The 19,797-nt window shown below is 42.7% G+C and overlaps 2 protein-coding genes across 2 annotated transcripts; both read left to right on the forward strand.

Moving 5' to 3' along the window:
- Nucleotides 1-1,191: 1,191 nt before the first annotated feature.
- On the forward strand, nucleotides 1,192-1,656 carry LOC140835306 (uncharacterized). The gene has a single exon (XM_073200796.1). It carries the CDS (start codon nucleotides 1,192-1,194, stop codon nucleotides 1,654-1,656), a length of 465 nt encoding a protein of 154 aa, XP_073056897.1.
- A 10,829-nt stretch (nucleotides 1,657-12,485) lies between these two features.
- On the forward strand, nucleotides 12,486-14,228 carry LOC140835307 (uncharacterized). The gene has a single exon (XM_073200797.1). It carries the CDS (start codon nucleotides 12,486-12,488, stop codon nucleotides 14,226-14,228), a length of 1,743 nt encoding a protein of 580 aa, XP_073056898.1.
- Nucleotides 14,229-19,797: the final 5,569 nt, after the last annotated feature.

Genomic DNA, 19,797 nt, shown 5'->3' on the forward strand with positions numbered 1-19,797 from the left:
GTTTAAAGCCATCTACTATGCAAGTCGTACACTCGATGCAGCCCAACAGAATTACACAAATACTGAGAAAGAGATGCTAGCAGTGGTGTTTGCATTCAGCAAATTCAGAACATATCTCATTGGCACAAAGATAACGGTTTTCACTGACCATGTAGCTCTTCGTTACTTGTTTGCCAAAATGGATGCAAAGCCCAGGTTGATACGATGGATACTCCTACTTCAAGAATTTGACTTTGAAGTCAAAGACAAGAAAGGTTGTGAGAATCAGGTGGCAGATCACTTGTCACGCCTAGAGTTGGAAGAAAGAACTGAAGGTGGAGTGATTAATGAGTCGTTCCCAGACGAACAACTCTTCAAGGTAAATGTTACATATCCTTGGTTCGCAGATATAGCTAATTTTCTTGCTGCAGGAGAATTACCACTAGATTTAACTTACCATCAAAAGAAGAAATTTCTTCATGATGACAATTTTATCTGTGGGACGATGCTTTCTTATTCAAGAGATGCGCTGATCAGATAATTAGACGATGTGTAGCAGAGGAAGAAGCGGGTACGATTCTAGAGCAGTGTCATTCCTCACCCTATGGTGGACACTTTGGAGCATCTAGAACAGTAGCTAAGGTATTACAGTCAGGTTTTTATTGGCCTAATTTATTTAAAGACAGTTATACTTTAGTCAAATCATGTGATAAATGCCAAAGAGTTGGCAATATTTCTAGACGACATAAATTACCACTAACAAATATTTTGGAGGTGGAACTCTTTAATGTCTGGGGTATTGACTTTATGGGTCCTTTCCCATCCTCTTTTGATCAATCTTACATTTTACTTGCTGTTGATTATGTGTCCAAATGGGTGGAAGCAATTGCCACCAATACTAATGATGCTCGAGTTGTTGTTAAGTTTGTCCACATGAACATCTTCACAAAATTTGGAACGTCTAGAGCCATTATCAGTGATGAAGGTACGCATTTTTGTAACAAGATTTTTAACTCACTATTGGCTAAGTATGATGTGAAGCACATGGTGACACTGGCATACCACCCGCAAGCTAATGGGCAAGCAGAAATATCCAATCGGGAGATCAAGCAAATACTAGAAAAGACAGTGAAGACAAACCGGAAGGATTGAGCGATCAAGCTAGATGATGCATTATGGGCATACAGGACTGCATACAAGACACATATCGGGATGTTTCCTTATAGGTTGGTCTTTGGAAAAGCTTGTCATCTCCCTGTGGAACTGGAGCACAAAGCATATTGGGCTGTGAAAAAGCTCAATTTTGATATGGGAGCATCGGGAGAGCAACGACTGTTGCAGCTGAATGAGATGGAAGAATTCAGGAATGATGCATACGAGAATGCCAAGATATACAAGGAAAAGACCAAGAAATGGCACGACAAGCATATTCTTCGACGAGACTTCGAACTAGGGCAACAGGTGTTATTATTCAATTCTCGACTGAGGTTGTTCCCTGGTAAGTTACAATCACGATGGTATGGACCATTCACAGTGGAAACAGTGTACCCACACGGTGCAATTGAGTTAAAGTGCAATAATGGTCAGACATTTAAAGTCAATGGTCAGAGGGTCAAGCACTACTTTGGAAATCAAGTGCGACACATGGACAACATCCCACTGGGAGAACCAAAGTAGACTGAAGAAAGTCAGGCTGATGACGTTAAACCAAGCGCTATGTGGGAGGCAACCCACATTTATTTATTTTTGCATTCATTTTAGTTATTTTATTTTATTTTATTTCGATTCCTTAGTTTATTAATTTTAATTTTCTCGATTCAAGTATTAATTTGCATTTTGTTATTTTTGCAGGTACTTAAAAAAAAGATCGACAGTGTGCTCGGCGTACATGCGCGACGAATTTCCGCGCACATGCGCAACATTGGCCGAGGGCTCGGCGCATATGCGCCACTCCAAGCACGCACATGCGTGATATTTACAGAGAGGTCGGCGCATATGCGCCTAATCCGGGCGTGCATATGCGCTACATTCCAGCATGCAGGCCAGAAGCAGGCGCCCATATGCGCCTATTTATGACGCGCATATGCGCGCGGACCAAGTTAAAAAAAAAGGGATCGCGAAACCATTCTTCAAATTTTACACAGCAGCCGCCCCTTTTCAAAAGACCCTCACGCCGCCGCCTCCGTCCAAATGCCGCGCCGCCGCCATCTCCACCAGAAATCCAACCGCCGCCCTACCTTACCGCTGTGAACTCCAACCACACTCCAATTTTTGGTAACTTTTTTTTGTGAACTCAAGGGTTTATTCAGATTTTTGACTCAAATCTTGAAATTGGTGTAAATCGATATGGGAAATTGGTGAGATTGTGTAGTGGATGCTCTAAATTAAAGTATTCTGTGACTGGGTTGTATGTTGCATTGCTTATTGGAACAGTTGGCGTGGTGAAATCATATTGTTCAAATTTGGGGGTCCGATTAGCTTCGATTTTGGTTTTTCTGTTGGTTGGGTTTGATTGTGTGATTGTGATAATTGATTATTGCGCTGATGGCACCAAAAAAGAAGTCGAAGAAGGGTGCCTCTTCCTCTTCGAGCTTTGACTTCGCACCGATTTTGGAATGAAGAAGCCCAACAGGTGTATGAGAGCTCGATGACTCGGTCAATTATCCCAAAGAGGGGATTTAATTTATCAACATTACGTGGTTTTATTAAGCGTGAACTGGAAAGAAGACAGTGGGTTGAATTTGCTCAACCGCCTCTAGACGCTGTGATTTCTGTCGTACGAGAATTCTATGCCAATCTGCGGATACGGCATGATGAGTCAAAGGTACTGGTGCGAGGTAAATTGGTATCGTTTGATTCTCAGACGATAAATATGATATATCATATGCCAAGCCTCGAAGAAGACGAGTACAATGCATTCTTAGAAGATGGGGTTGATTATTCAGAGGTCATCCGGACTGTGTGTCAGGCAGGCGCCGTATGGAAAATGAGTGCGAGTGGTCCAGTCTCGTTGAAGAAATCCGAGATGAACCCTAATGCAAGTGCTTTGACGTCATTCGTGTTGGCTCGGGTTCTCCCATCCTCGCATTACCACGATGTAACCAAAGACAAAGTTGCGATTGTCTTTGCTGTTTTGATGGGCAAGTCTGTTAACTTGGGAAGAATAATATATGGATCGATCATGAGACCCGACATTGGATTAGCTCCGGTCGCCCTTCCATGCCCTCACATTGTTACTGAACTCTGCAGACAGGCCGGCGTCTCCCGGTCGCCTGACGAGCAAGTGCTTAAGCCGAAGGCTCCCATCGTTGCTCCCTATATGCCTCCCGTTGATTCAGATGACGAGGACCTGCCATAGGCACAGCTTCCACCACCACCACCACCACCTGAGGGAGCCCGACAGCGCAGGGGAGACATATTGAGACGACTAGAGAATGAGATGCAGGATCAGAGGCAGTTACTAGTCGAGCAGCGCCAGGTGCTAAATTCACTTCAGCACCGCACGGACCATTTTATGGGATTCATGATGGATTTCACCTCCATGCTTGCTCAGCGTTTCCCGCCTATAGGTCCAGAAGATCCCATGTTTCCCCAGCCACCTGCATGGCCACCGCAGTATCCAGGACCACCACCACAGTATCCAGGACCTCCTCCGCAGGCCCCACCCCAGCACATGGATGAGGATGTCGATTATGATGACGGCGAGCACTGACGCTCGTCGTGTGAGGTATGCGTGTCCCATTTCTTTCTTGTTTATATATTGAGGACAATGCAGATTTTAAGTTTGTGGGGGTGATTTGATTATTGATCTGAGCTGAATTTGATCTGAGTTGATTTGTTGCTTTGATGTTATTTGCTTTATGTTTATTTTTTTTTAAAAAAGAAAAAAAAACAAAAAAATTGTTTCATTTAATCTTTATGTTTTTCTTTTCGTAGTCGTTAATTGTTTTTTTTAGAATTGTGGAATTAAGGTAATAACCAAACAATGATGAGAGTTGACCCGAAATTCATGTTGTTCCTTGATTACGAATCTGAATGCATGCCATCCTTACTTAACCGTTTACACATTAATTCACGATTGCTATGATTGTTGATACACCCGATGTCGAGAGAGTGTTCAGGTGGTTGTGATTTGAAATGAATGAATGGACTCCAAAACCTGCATGTTGATTACTTGTTATTGAGTTGCATGTTTACTAACACAAAAATGATTCTGGCAGTCTTTGAAATATGTTGGGCCTGTTTTTCCTTGAATAAATTGTCAATTGTTATCCCTTTGAGCCTAAATGAGAATGAGATGTGATTTGTTCTGCTTGAATATGTAATGCCCAGAACACTGATTGACATTTTTGAATTGATAGATATGTTATGGATAATGTATATAGAGATCAAATGTAAGAAATGAAGAAGTTTGGCATGAAACATACAATTCTGAAGGAATGGCCGAAGCCACACCGCACCTGCACTACATTTCCTACCGCCCCCGCGGTGCATGGACAGAAAATGAGTGTTTTTATTCGAGGCCACACCGCACCCGCGCTAGAAGACGTACCGCACCTGCGGTCGATGTCCAGTAGGGTAGGAAATTTTATTCGAAGCAAGACCGCACCACCCGCGGTCAAGGAGGGACCGCACCCGCGGTCGTCGAATTTCAGAAAATGAAAGTGCTGCCGAAGCATGAGCGCACCCGCGGTGCAAGAGGACCGCACCCGAGGTGCTGCATGCGAGAAATCCACCTTTGTTCCTTGTTGTGACACATGGCATATATATATATATATATATATATATATATATATATATATATATATATATATATATATATATATATAGATATTGGACTGATTCAGTCTTTCTCACTTTCAGAACTCAGAACCGAGAGCATCTTCAACAATTCCTCAAGTTCTTCCAAATTTATAATTGTGATTGTGTGAGAGTTATACATCAAAACTTGAATCTAAACCTAGATTTGTGCTCCTCTCAACCAAGGCTACAAGAAGATGTAAGTTTGGTTAAGTTTCAGCATGATTTAGATTTCATATGTGGGAAGAATTATGATATGATGATTATATTGTGTTCTTGACATATTGAGCATAGCGTATGCGCAACCAGATTGAAGAACAGACACGTATGCTATTGCTAGTAATTTCCAGCATGTTTTGAGTTGTATACATGCAGATTTTGGGAAATTATGATTGTGGTTATTGATGTTATGACTTGTGGATCATGTACTGATTATTGGTGGAGTACCGGTATCGAAAGATTACGCCGTTATGCCGTTGATTTATACCGAGATTGAATATGAATTGTATAAGACTTGCTTGAGTTGTATATTGATAGATGACATCTAGACATTGCCATTTCAGATTTGTATTGGGCACTCTGAACTCGAGACTTCGACTAAGACAGATTATTCGGCAAGAAAGGTATAATTCATGTGATTATAAGGAAGATACGACTCGAATCAGATTTGATTGGAGTTTCCCAACAAAATCACATACTAGATTTGTTATTGTATCTTTTGATATGTTTTGAATTGTGTATAGATTTATATTCAAATCTCCTGATATGATAATGCTGTGTTTATAGATTTATATTCAAGCATTGAGATAGGAGAGTCATTGACAGATTTGTCAAAACTAGACGTTCAGGGTATCGACGCATAGGAGCAGACTTCCTCTGATTGTAGACATTCGATACAGACATGACCGAAGTCTAGGAGTAAGACGTACAGTTACCCCGATTGGGAGGGTAGATAACAGACATTGACGTCTTATTCACCCCGGGATCCCTAGAGTAGAGTCGAGTTGAGTCAAGACATGAGTTGATTTGCATTGCATGTTTTTATAGATTGGTTTCATAGACTATGGAACCTATGATTTATGTTACATGCATGAGATTGTGCTTTATGATTTTACATGTATACATGTTTTATACTGGGATTTGTTCTCACCGGAGTTTCCGGCTGTTGTTATGTCTGTATGTGTGCATAACAACAGGTGGGGCAGGATCTGGGTCACGACAGAGATGAGATCAAGATAGCGTGGTGACTACAGGCGCAGAAGATGACTAGTGGTTTTACTAGACTTGGACTATTTGTAGTTTATGGTTTGTATTTTGTATTAAACACTAGTTTGGATTGATGTATTAGAATAAGACATGTATTTATGTTGTGAAATAAAACATAGAACTTTCTTATGCTTATCTATATACATTAGAATTAATGTTGAAAAGCGAAAAATTTAACCCACATTTTCTCACAGATCCATTTAATCCCAAACAGAATTGAGTTAGAGCCCGGGTCCCACAGAATACCCGAAAACATGATCTGTGTGTGTTTGTTGATTGGTAAATTGAAAGTAATCTAGAACTTGGTTTGGCATTCTTCAAGGCGAGATACGGGTATTGTGTGACTTAGGGATGATTTAGGCGATTTTTTGAACGTTTGAGCCTTTCAAGCCTACCCATAACATCATATACACCCTAGTGTCCCATGTTTGAGCTTAATGAAAATCGAATGGAGTGTGTCAAGGCACACAAAAGCCCCCATTCGTATCAATTCTAAACTCCTACGTCAACTGCCAACTTTTGAGCATATACACTAGTACCTACCGAAAACTGAGAGAAAACGAACATGTGTATCACTACAAAAGTTCTTCTCCCTTGTGTGCATATAAGAATATCATGAAAAGGTGAAAAGAAAGAAAGAAATGTCTATAAAAAAAAGAAGAAAGAAAAAGTTGAATAAAGAGGGAAAGAGTATGACATGTGATGTGAAAAGGAGGACAAAATGGTGAAAATGTTGTGGCAAGGCAAGTGGAAGTGAAACAAAAGGAAGGAGACGCGTGTTGAAAAATAAATTGGTGTGTTTTCTCTCACTTTTGACTCCCTACCTTCATTTGAAGCCATTAGCCATAGCCTAACGTTATAAGCTTAAAAGACCTATTAACCGAGTCACACATACCCAATATACTAGTGGAGAAGAATTGTCAAAGTTAAGCCTATGGACACTTGAAAAATGTCGTCGATAGACACAGAATTTGATTGTGTACATGTGCGCATCTCATGATATTAGATTTTATTTGGTTAATTGTTGTCTTCATAATACCACTTTGTTTAGCCAAATGTTACCCTATAAGTCCTGTTGATTTGTGAAGGTAAATGTGTGCTTCAATGATTTTGCTAATTACATGTGTGTCGAAGAGTCCAAAATTTTATGAGATGAACATCTATGAACTTATCTTGGCATTTGGAGTGGGTAAACGAGAATAGCCGAACACACACGCACGTGAACTTGGAGTAATTTGGCATGTGTTCGATTCAATATCATGGAAACTGTAATCTCTAAGGCTAGAGGTTATCCTTTTATTCCACAATTCTTGTTCGTTTAGTTATTTATTTTCTTTAGGATGTGTTTAGTTTAGTTTAGTTTAGTCTAGTTAATGTTTTATTCATTTTTATTTTGCTCGGGACTAGCAAAAGTTTAAGTTTGGGGGGATTCGATAGGTGGATTTTATGCACTTACATTATTCCTATACTTCATATAGATTGTTAGTCTTTTTGAGCGAAATTACGCGCTTTTGTTGTTTTTTTGGTGTGATTGCAGGAATCTAGGTGCGGATACAACACGTACGTGAAAACGAGCTAAAATGGCGCCTAGGAGAAGAAGTGTGAGCAATGCCCCGAAGGGTGGAATGTAGTAAGCCCCGCGCATATGCGCGACTTATTCCCGCGCACATGCGTGCAACTGGCAGAAAGAACGGCGCACATGCGCCCCCAAAGCCGCGCACATGCGTGACCCATGCAGTGAGTCTCGCGCATATGTGCCACTCAAGCCGCGCATATGCGCGAGAGTCAACAGGCGACATCCAGAGATGAGCGGCGCATATGCGCGCGGCGCGAGCTTTCAGAAATAAATAGGTTTTCGCGTGGATTTTTAAGGGTTCTGAAATATTTTAGAAGCAGCCGTCATACCACTGGAGAAGAGGAGATTAAAAGTCAAAGCACGGAGCACGGGACGCGAAGAACGGAGATAGAAAACGTTGAATCCGGACACGGAGACGCACTTTCATCTCTCGCCAACACGTTCTTAATTCGGTTTCTTACTTTTACGTTTTTAATGATTACAAACAGGTTTTGTATTGATTTAAATTCGAGTATGAACTAATTTTATTCTAGAGATTGATGTAGTCTTGGTTGAACCTATGTTAGTGACACTTTGATTTTCATGAATTAATTCGTCGTGTTTATTTGTGATTTCTCGTGATTAATTCTTTTTGATTACTGGCCATAATTCGACTGATCTAATAATTGAGATCTAACACTCGAGAGAGGTGATCGAAATTTGGACATGAGAAATCACATCGTTAGATATTTATAATGTACAAAAGACGTATAACTCTGACGAATCCATAAGAGGACCTTGGTTGAATTTATTACGTGTTGCTTGATTTTGAGTAAACATATTAAAATCGGTAATAGGTAATACAGTTCTATTTATCACTCGACAAAGGCAATAGAAAACAAATTGCGAGTTCTTGGTTAGTAAATATGATGCAATTTAATAACATGTTAGTTAATTTTGATTTAGCATAGGGGAAGCCAGACGAAATCATATCTCTAGATTTATTTCCTCAGTGAATTTTCTACTGCGTGCTGGAATTACATGAATTGTTATTTTATTTGAATTCATTATAAACCAACCATTTGATTTGCCTAAATAAAGTCGAGCTATGTCAATTATGGTAATTAATATACAATTTTAAATAATTACTCTTCGTGGGATCGATATCTGTACTCAAACCAGTACTAAAACGTGACACCGTATACTTGCGGTAGTGAAAACAGGCAACAAGAGCTTAAAGACAAATCGTTCCAGATTAATTGTCAGGAAGGACAAGACAATTATCGAGGAATGAATTCAAAATTCAACAGATACAATAATTAAGTCTCACTGTACGATCAAGTTTCACGCCTATAAATAGAAGATGAAGATCAGTGAAGATAACATAAGAGAAGGGAACACTGAATTCACATCAGCTTACTAGAAGCAATCAAGCCCAAGGGGAACACTTCAACGTGTTATCAGCTTAGATTAGAAGCAAAAATCTGTCAGTGTGTGAGAACACTTTCGTGTCGTATTCAGAGATCATTTCTCTCTCACACACACAACACCACTCACAAATACAGAGAGTTGAGCTTATTGAATAGCTGAGTGGGTCTTTACAGAAAGACTAAAACAATGTGTATGAAGTCTTTAACACATAGACGCTAAAAAAATGTTGGCTGAAAGGTGCTAACTTCAGTCTAGGTTAGGAGTTCAGATTAGGCAGCAGTGTAAGTCCTAAGCTGAGTGGGTTTGTAAAAGGTGTTGTATAAATCAAATTCTTCTAGTGGATCCTACCCGAGGTGGTAGAAGGGGTGACGTGGAAGCAGTTGAAATCTCTGAACATCCATAAAAATATCTTGTGAGCTTAACTGTTTAATTATTGTTTTCAAACCGATTTGATTAGTTCTCACCATAATCGAACTGATATATACTAGAACTGATTCTCCTTTATTCAGTTCACACAAGTTAAAACACTTTCAAATATAACAACTTTCTTAACGAAGGATTACTTTGACTATTTTCCGCTTGGTTTTATGTCAAACTCGATTTAATTTATCGGTGTATGCATTCTTAGAACACGAGCTATTGCAGCTCATTGAGAATATTGTATTCGAAGCACCTTCACAGCGTGAGAATTGATCCATCATTGTTCCATACACCAGGGGAGGCGCTGAGGTGCCTGGAAGGGGCGCCTCAACGCTCCAATTGCGGCTTGGAACAATCCAGGCCGCAGGGGAGGCTCCTAGGAGCCTCCCGTAGATGCCTAACTGCCTCCTATATGCCTTAGATTTCTCCAGGATCGTGGGAAAGGCGCCTAGGCACCCATAAAGTGGATCTTGATGGCGCTGGTCGAGAAAAATTACGAGTTTTCATATAATATTGTTGTCAAAATGTGTCTTTTGGTCACGATTGCGAGATTTGTGACTTAATTATCAATCAATTAGAATGAATTAACATACTTTGATATAACACAATATCAACATTTGAGATGATCAAACAATAGGAAGATCATTTTGCATTCATATCAAATTTATTCTTCTTTTTTCTTCTAAAAGGAAGTTAGCTTCATTTTTTATTATGTAACTTATTATTTGTGGTGATAGTATCTTAAGTTTTAAGTCGTTGTATCTTAAAAAAGATTTTCATATCACATGAGCATCAAGTGTGCGGCAAATTCGTCTTAAAGACAAATATTTATCTCTTATCTTGACTTCAAATTTGTTAACATATATTTATTAATCTTATTATCTTACCCACATCAGATTCAATGCAATATTCAGACAACTGCGATATTTAGTTATCGTAATTACTATTTATTTGAATAATTTTCTAAAACACAAAATGAGAAATTTGAAATATTCACTTATCTACGATATTTAGTTATCCTAATTACTATTAATTTGAATGTTTTTCTAAAAAAAATGAGAAATTTGCAAAGTATTGGATAAAAAATTAAATGCTAGCTTTTTCAAAACATTTATTTATGCCGTTATCTTTTATTAAAATAGAACCCACCATATTCTTGCATGTTTTGTTAACAGAAATATGGCACAAGTTACTTTGTCAGCATATTTCATATGGAAGTAGGAGAAGATGGAGTCCAATGATTTAATCCATTCTTCTGCTACTGCCGGAACGGTGCTTCCTGTAAATTCGGGAGGATTCAGACGTTGCACATCGTGACTTATTAATATTCGGGAGGATTCAGACGTTGCACAGACGTCTGGGCAGTGTGCATTAATATAGGGACATCATGACAAAAATTTTATAAACTGTCACATTGATGCCCCTTATTTGAATTGCTTCATACTATAGGTATATCTTATCATATTATTATTTATATATCTTATTTACTTATGTCCTTGAAAAGTAGATTCATTATCATGGCTTCTACTCGTGAACTTTTTTTGAAACCGTGTATGAAGTTTTACCTAAAAAATTAAAAATTTAAAAAATCTTTCAAACTAAATCTTACATGACAATTTGGTTCGAATCTGCAAAGCATGTATAAGTAAAATTTTAACCACATAAAAATATAAAGTTGAATATCATCCAGATTCGCCAAAAATCAGAAGTCCATTCTTGAGAAAACCCCACCTCTTATTTATGAAAAATCAATTCGTCATCAATTATGTGAAGTGTGAAAATGATGCCGTAACGTCGCAAAGCTGTGTATGCTAGAAAACGGGGATGGCAAAAAACTCCAAATTGTCAGGTTTTCTCCGTGAGATCCGATATTGATCTAGAAACTAATATCCTTCCGAAAAGATTCCCAACCCGAAGTGATCCCGAACTTTCGGGTCCCAATATTATCGAGTGCATGATCGGGAGAAAAAGAAGCATTCTCGATTCTTATCGAGACAGGGATTGGATAGAAAGGTTATAGAATTAGTACTTTTCTAGCTCCGCTTCATTTAAATCCCTACTTAAATTGTATATAGCTTTGTAGGTTTGTTCTATTTGATTGATGCCTCAATTCTATTATAGTTAGTGGGGGAGACATTTGTCACTATGTTCAATGGACTTGCAAGGTCACTTATGACAAAAACAATGTAGACATGTTATCTTTCTGTGTCTTTTAAGACCACATCTATAATTGATACCCCCATTAGGATCCGGGTAGGAGCGTCCAGGTAAGTCTACCCGACCGGTTGAAGTTTTCAGTTATTAGCCCGGGTCCTCGTAAAGTGGACCGGGTCCTTCTCATCTTTCCTGGTAAGTTTCCCGGTTGCATAACCACTTGGGCAATCTCGAGAATAGCACCATCTCGATAAGTGCACCACACTCGAGTGCAATCATTACAGGCCATCCCATTTGTCAGAACAATTTGGGCTTGGAGTGTCCGAGAAGTCATCAGAAGCTAGTATGGTAAACCGACTTAATAGGTGACGCAGGAATCAAGGTAACTACCCATTCCTCACCTATAAATAGCAGGTATTAATATCATTAAATGATCCTGAAAAACCTTTGAACTTTAAGCACTCTACGTATTTCTCCTCAAATATTGTTCGAAGTTCATCATCAAAAAAAAAACTTCTGACTTTATCATCGGAGTGGCTACGTCGGAAACCCCTCCGGCGCCCATTCACGAGTTCTTTTCATTGTTTGCAGGTGTCATTCAAGCCATTGTCTTCGTTCAAAATTCCCAAAACATTATAAATTGTTGATTTGATCCGATTGGAGCTCCTTACCCGGCTCACCCCTTTCCAGCGGATCTCATCATTGGCGCCGTCTGTGGGAAATATATTGAGTTCGAGGCGTTGATATGGCTCGTACCAGGAGAACAAACCAAGATAACTCCCGGGCCCAGGGGGACGGGGGACAATCTTCAAGACAAGTAAATGTTAATAATACCGACCAGAATCTTGTAACCATGACGCGAGAGGAATTAAAAAAAATGATGGCTGATGCAATGGTTCATGCTATGGCCCGGAAAGAAGTTTCCCGACGTGACCCGCCACCAGAGCAAGAACAGGAGCAGGAGCAGGAACAAGAGCAGGAGCAGGGGCGGAAGGAGGAGGAGGAAGGGAGTGAAGAGAGTGTAGATTATAGTGCCGGGTCAAGGGCTCCGACTACAGCAGAGGAGTTGAAAGATTTAAAGCAAAAAATGAAGGTCCTAGAGGGACAGATGGAGGGTCGCAGCTCTGCCCGGGTCGCGGCAAAGGGATGTCCATTTGCTGATATCATTGTTCAGGAACCTCTTCCTGGGAACTTCAAGTCTGCCAAAATAAAAGATTATGATGGCAACGCGGACCCGGAAGAGCATCTAGCCAGGTTCGAGAATATGGCCATGTTACACTGCTACACGGATAGAATCAAATGCAAGGTGTTCTTGACAACTCTGGTGGATTCTGCTCAGAGATGGTTTGAGGGTTTGACCCCTCAAAGCGTTCAGTCGTTCCGAGATTTCCAGAAGGTATTCTTACACCATTTTAGTAGTAGTAAGAAGTACAAAAAGACCGCCTTCAGTCTTTTTGAGGTAAAGCAGAGCCCTGAGGAGAATTTGCGGGCTTACATCAGAAGATTCAATAGAGTGGCTCTAGACGTCCCGTCTTGTGCCACCGAAACCAAGACTACTGCCTTCACCCAGGGTTTGAGAGAGGGTGAATTCTTCAAATCACTAACCAAAAAGGTGCCCGGGGATTTTGAGGACCTGTTGTCCCGGGCAGAGAAGTACATAAATATGGAGGAAGCCCAGAAACAAAAGAGAGAAGCGGTGAGGAAAGAAAGAGGAGACCGGGTATCTAAACCCGAGGAGAGGGGACAAAAGAGGGGCAATTCAGGGCATTTCTCTCATCATGTGCCTCTGAAGATCGCCCGAGAGAGGGAGGTGCAAGAATGTAGTAGGGATTTGGCCCCGGATCATCAACTGACTCGGCCAGAGAAAAAGGGATTTTGTGCTCTTCACAAATTGGGATACCATAATACTGAGGATTGCAAAGTTCTGAAGGGAAATTATGGTGCGCCTTCTCTCCCAAAGCCTATTATCCATACACCAATGTCTATGGTGCCGCCATGGACGTCCCGGCAGCCCGGATCTAGTTCTCGGGGAGGGGGTGTGAGAAGCAATCCTAGAATCGAAGCTGGAAGAAGAAGGGGGCCTGAACCCGAGCAAAGAAAGAAGTCACCCCCGGTTGTAGGAACGATTAAGATGATATCTGGAGGCTCTACTGATGGAGACTCCAATCGGGCGAGGAAGTCAAGGAGTAGGAGAGAATGTTTGGAGGTGGAAGGATTGAGGAAGATTGAGGCAATCATCAGTTTCGGCCCGGAGGACCTGAGAGGGGTGAATCTACCCCACAACGATGCCTTGGTGATCCAAGCCCGAGTGGCGAATTATGACATTCTGCGGGTTTTCGTGGATTCAGGCAGTTCTGTGAATGTAATTTTCAAGGATGCTTTTGAGCAGATGGATTTACAGGGCTATCACCTGGAAACAGTGGAAACTGCTCTTTTCGGCTTCGCCGGGCACGTGGTTTATCCAGAAGGGGAGATTGTTTTACCTTTAACCCTGGGCTCTCACGATCTCAAGAAGACAGTGATGACTTCTTTTACTCTGGTGGACTCCCCATCATCGTATAACATCATCCTTGGGAGGCCGGCCATGAATGAGTTAAGGGCTGTAGCGTCTACCTACCACTAGAAAATAAAATTTCCTATGGGAGCAAGGGTAGGAGAAGTCCGGGGAGATCAACCCTCTTCTCGAAAGTGTTATGTGGAAGCGGTCCGGGCGGATAAAAACAGATCTAAGAAGGAGGGGAAGAGGGCTAAGATAGGTGAGACAGGAGGAAGGATAGTGGAGAAAGGGGAGATACACTTTGTGGCCGAGGAAGAGCAGGAGGCGGTGGAGATTGGGCCAGGACAGCAAATCCAGGTGGCTCGGGATCTCAGCATGACCACCCGGGTGAGTTTAATTAAATGTTTAAAAACTAACATTCATGTGTTTGCCTGGTCCCAGCAGGAGCTTATGGGGATTTCTCCCTTTATATCGGAGCATCATTTAAACATCCTCCCGGGGTCTCACCCCGTAAAGCAGAAAAAGAGGCACTTTGGTCCTGAAAAGGACAAAGTCATATCAGAGCAAGTAAAGGAGCTCCTGAAGGCGGGGCATATTCGGGAAATTCAATTCCCTACCTGGCTTTCCAACGTGGTTTTAGTACCTAAATCCACTGGCAAATGGCGCATGTGCGTAGACTTCCGTGATCTAAACAAAGCATGCCCCAAAGATCATTATCCGCTGCCCCGGATTGACCAGCTGGTAGATTCCACCTCGGGTTATGAGCTGCTGAGCTTTATGGATGCATACCAGGGGTATCATCAGATCCCCTTGGCCAAAAAAGATCAAGATAAAGCTAGCTTCGTCACCTCGGGAGGTACATTTTGTTATATTGTAATGCCTTTCGGGTTGAAGAATGCAGGGGCTACCTATCAGCGTCTTATGGACAAAGTATTCGAGAAGCAGCTGGGGCGGAACGTGGAAGTCTATGTGGATGATATCTTAAGCAAGACCCGGGAAGTCACTACTTTTATTGATGATCTACAGGAAACTTTTGCCACCCTCATGCAACATGGGATCAAGCTTAACCCGGCCAAATGCATTTTTGGCGTAAAAAGTGGCAAATTTTTGGGATTCATGGTTACAGATCGGGGAATTGAGGTAAATCCGGAGAAGGTGAAGTCTATCTTATGTATGCCCTCTCCCCAGTCTGTAAAAGAGGTGCAAAAGTTGACGGGAAGGATTGCTTCCCTTTCTCGATTCATATCCCGTTCAGCACACAGAAGTTATCCTTTCTTTCAAGTCTTGAGAAAGGCCCAACACTTCGGATGGAACGATAAATGCGAACAAGCCTTCCAGGATTTGAAAGCCCACCTTGCAGAACTCCTGGTATTATTTAAACCCGAGCCCGGGGAGCGATTATTCTTGTATTTATCCTCTACAGAGCATGCTGTCAGTTCGGTGTTAATCAAAGAAGAAGGCTCTGATCAGAAGCCTGTCTATTATGTTAGCCACGCTCTAAGAGGGCCCGAGCTCCGGTATACCGAGGTAGAAAAGATTGCATTGGCTTTGATCGTGACTGCTCGGAAGCTAAGACCTTACTTCTTATCGCATAAAATAGTGGTTCTTACCAACAGCCCTCTTGGTAGAATCATGACTCATGCTGAGGTATCCGGGCGAATGATTAAGTGGACGGTGGAATTGGGGGAGTACGATATCGAGTACAAACCACGAATGGCTATCAAAGCACAAGCTTTATCAGACTTTTTATCTGAGATGGTCCAGCCCAGTAGAGAGGAAGTGTGGAGAGTCTTTGTGGATGGGGCGTCTAGCCTTGCGGGATGTGGAGTAGGAGTCGTAATGATATCCCCCCGGGATAAAAAATCAAATTGGCAATAAGGATTGATTCCCGAGTAACTAATAATGAGGCCGAGTATGAGGCTGTGCTAGCTGGAATACGAGCTGCTCGGGAAGTGGGGGCTTCCCGGATAATTATATATTCCGATTCACAACTTATAACACAACAGATAAAGGGTGAGTATGAAGCTAAAGATGATAGGATGCTGAAATATCTACAGCTTATCAGAGCTCGAGCAGAAGGCTTTTCGGATTGGAGTATTGAACAAATCCCCCGAGAAGAAAACGACGAAGCAGATATTCTAGCAAAAATGGCAGCATCCCTAAGTGAAGTAAGCACCCGGGAGGTATTGCATGTTTCCCGCTTGATCCTCTCGACTGACGAGGAAGGGATACCCGAGCCCGAAAACTCCTGGATGACGCCCTTAATCAGATTTATTGAAAAAGGTGTACTACCCGAGGACAGAGGGCAAGCTCGGAAAATTAAGAGACAAGCTCCTAGGGTTGTTCTCTTAAACGCAATCTTGTATAAAAGATCATTTCAGGGGCCTCTTTTAAAATGCTTGCCTAAAAAGGAGGTAGATTATGTACTACGGGAAATTCATGAAGGATGTTGCGCGGAGCACCTCGGAGGAATGTCTCTAGCCCGAAAAACCATGCTCGCAGGATTTTGGTGGCCAACCCTGGGTCAAGGCACAGCTCGGGTGGTTCAAACCTGCGAAGGCTGTCAGCATCATGCAAATTTCAAACACAGCCCGGCTGCTCTTATGAAGCCTATTTGGGCATCCTGCCCTTTTGATCAATGGGGCATGGACATTGTAGGTCCTTTCCCGCTTGCCCGAGCTCAGAAGAAATTCTTATTAGTAGCAGTCGATTATTTTTCCAAATGGGTGGAAGCTAAACCTTTGGCCAGAATTACTGAAACGGAGGTATTGAAATTCTTGTGGAAAAATATTGTATGCCGATTTGGAGTGCTCCGGAGATTAATCTCAGATAATGGCAGACAATTCCAAGGCAAAGGAATTGTTTCTTGGTGCCAAGAAATGAAGATCACTCAATCCTTCACCTCTGTGGCTTATCCTCAGGCAAATGGTCAGACAGAAGTTGTCAATAGGATCATTGTACAGGCGTTGAAGACGAGACTTCAGGGTAAGGGGAAGGATTGGGTTGAAGAATTACCCAGTGTTCTTTGGGCCTACAGAACTACTCCGCGGGTACCGACTCAGGAAACCCCTTTCAGCCTCGTATACGGCTCGGAAGCAGTTCTCCCAGTTGAGATTGGCGAGACTTCTCCTCGGGTAGAATCTTACCCACGTGATAATAATGAAAGCAGAGCCAGGGAGTTGGATTTAGTCGAGGAAAAAAGAGACCGGGCATTTATCCGCATGGAAGCATACAGAAGTCGAGTGATGAAATCTTACAATAAGAAGGTCCGAATTCGAGATTTTCAAATTGGAGATTTAGTCATGAAAAAGGCCAATCCAGCGGGAGAAGTGGGAAAATTAGAGGCAAAATGGGAAGGGCCTTACAAAATCACTCGGAGAGTCAGCTCCGGATCTTTTTATCTAGAGGATGCACAAGGACGCCCTCTCAAAAGACCCTGGAATGTATTTAATTTAAAGCAATATTATACTTGACAGATGTAATCTATTTGCCAAAAGATGAAAATGAAAGATTTGTTTTTCTCAGAAATGTTGTATTCTCATCTCTCACATTCCGGGAAGAAACAAAAGCCCAGGGCACTACACCCTGGCTCGGGGCCACACACCTCGACCATTCCCAAGTCCCGGGACATGCTCCCTGGCCCAAGGCTCCACACCTTGGTTCTAAAAAGCCCAGGGCACTACACCCTGGCTCGGGGCCACACACCTCGACCATTCCCAAGTCCCGGGACATGCTCCCCGGTCCAAGGCTCCGCACCTTGGTTCTAAAAAGCCCAGGGCACTACACCCTGGCTCGGGGCCACACACCTCGACCATTCCCAAGTCCCGGGACATGCTCCCCGGCCCAAGGCTCCGCACCTTGGTTCTAAAAAGCCCAGGGCACTACACCCTGGCTCGGGGCCACACACCTCGACCATTCCCATGTCCCGGGACATGCTCCCCGGCCTAATGATCTGCACCTTGGTTCTAAAAAGCCCAAGGATTCACACCCGGGCTCAAAACTCCGTATTTGGCAAGGTTCGCTTTCTTTACTTTCCTATCGAATATAAAATATTTGGTTCGCTAGAAATTAAGATATTGCACAAGGAAAAATAATTCTTGTGACCAGAGCCCGAGGGCAAGAATCACACGAGGAGATATGGAAACCTAAAAAAAAAAAAACAATCCTAAACTAGAAATACTGCAGTAGACTCCTCCCCGGTATTCTCAGGAGCCTTTTCGGTCTCCTTATCGGCATCGTCGTCATCTTTGGGAAGAGAGTCAATGGCTCGATCTATGTCAGGAAAGCCCTCCTTGTTTGCCGGAATCAAGTCCTCCTCCTCAAATTGCTCCCGGCATTTCGCAAAGCCAACTTTGAAGTAGTTGTACGATCTATCTTCAACCGCCGCTTGGAAATCCGAGGATTGGAGGAAGACAGTCTTCCATTCCTCATGAGTGAGTTGGAAAAGCTTGAGTTTATCTTCAGCAGCCACAACCCGGTGTTGTTGAAGAGTGGCTTCTTCTTCAAGGAATCGAGCTCGGGATTCCAGAAAAGCAATTTGTCTTTGAGAGGCTTCTTCTCGAGCAAAACTCTCATCCCGAGCACGCTGAGTTGAAGCCAATTGTTGATTGGCTCTTTCCAAAGAGGCCAGGAGCCCGGCAACTTTCTCCTCGTGCAGCTTTTCGGCCCGGGCGATCTCCCCTCGGAGCTGGTCATGAACTTCTTGAGACGCCCGAGCCTGCCTGTTCGTCCTGGTGGCCACTGCCGCCACTTCTTCAAAGGCCGAGACCATCATATGAGCCGCCTGGACAAAGACAAAAATCAGGAGAAATGGGTCGGTATCAGTATTAAGCTGTAAGGTGAAGAGCTTACCGAGAGAAGCCGGTTTGATCCTTCCAAAAATCTGTTAGGGGCAGGGATGCTCTTCAAGAATATTGCTTCAGTAGGACTGAGCATCTGCTTGAAGCGTTTAGCACCACTGACCGTAGCTCCCTCGAAAAAAATATTGTTGGAAGGGAGCTCGGAGGATGAATCCCCAGTAGTTTGGGGGGGGGGGGAGGACGAGGTTGTGCAGGTGGAGAGGTACAGGGGTCACCCTCAGAAGGGCCTTCCAGAACCACCAGCTCGGGCTCTGCCACCGCTTTTCTTTTCCTCTGGCTTAGAGGAATAAGGTCTTCAGTTTCTTCTGGAGTCTCAGCCATCCCCCGAGGGATGTCCTCCTGAGGAAGATCTTCCCGGGCAATTTCAACTCCCTGAGACACATTCTCGGCCGCTCGTTTCTTTTCCACTTCAACAGCTGCGCGACGAGCTGCAAGTTCCTTCTCTTGGGCATTTTTCTCAGCCGCCCTTCTTTTAGCAAAAGCAGCCTGCATCTCTGAATTATCTGCATGGAGAAGAAATAGTGATAAAAAAAAAATAAAAATCAAGGAGGAAGAGCAACATGGTAAAAGGTTGAATTACCGGGTTGAGAGCCCGAGCCCGCCACCTCATCAATAATGTGGTCTTCGAGATCCTCAGGCTGGGGACTCAACCCGTAGGTAGTCAAATTTTCATCCGAGATAAGGGTGGAGGATGAATATTTACGTCCCTCTACCAAATCTTGAGTGATAAGGAAGGGTTCTTCGAATTTGTAAGTGCCGGGGAGGGAAGGTTGTGTAGGCAGAGAGGGGAGAAAGCCGGTCAAGCAGGGAAGATCCTCCGGGAGTTGAATAAAGAA

The sequence above is a fragment of the Primulina eburnea genome, chromosome 6 (assembly GCF_022965805.1).
Source record: "Primulina eburnea isolate SZY01 chromosome 6, ASM2296580v1, whole genome shotgun sequence".
NCBI classification, from domain to species: Eukaryota; Viridiplantae; Streptophyta; class Magnoliopsida; order Lamiales; family Gesneriaceae; genus Primulina; species Primulina eburnea.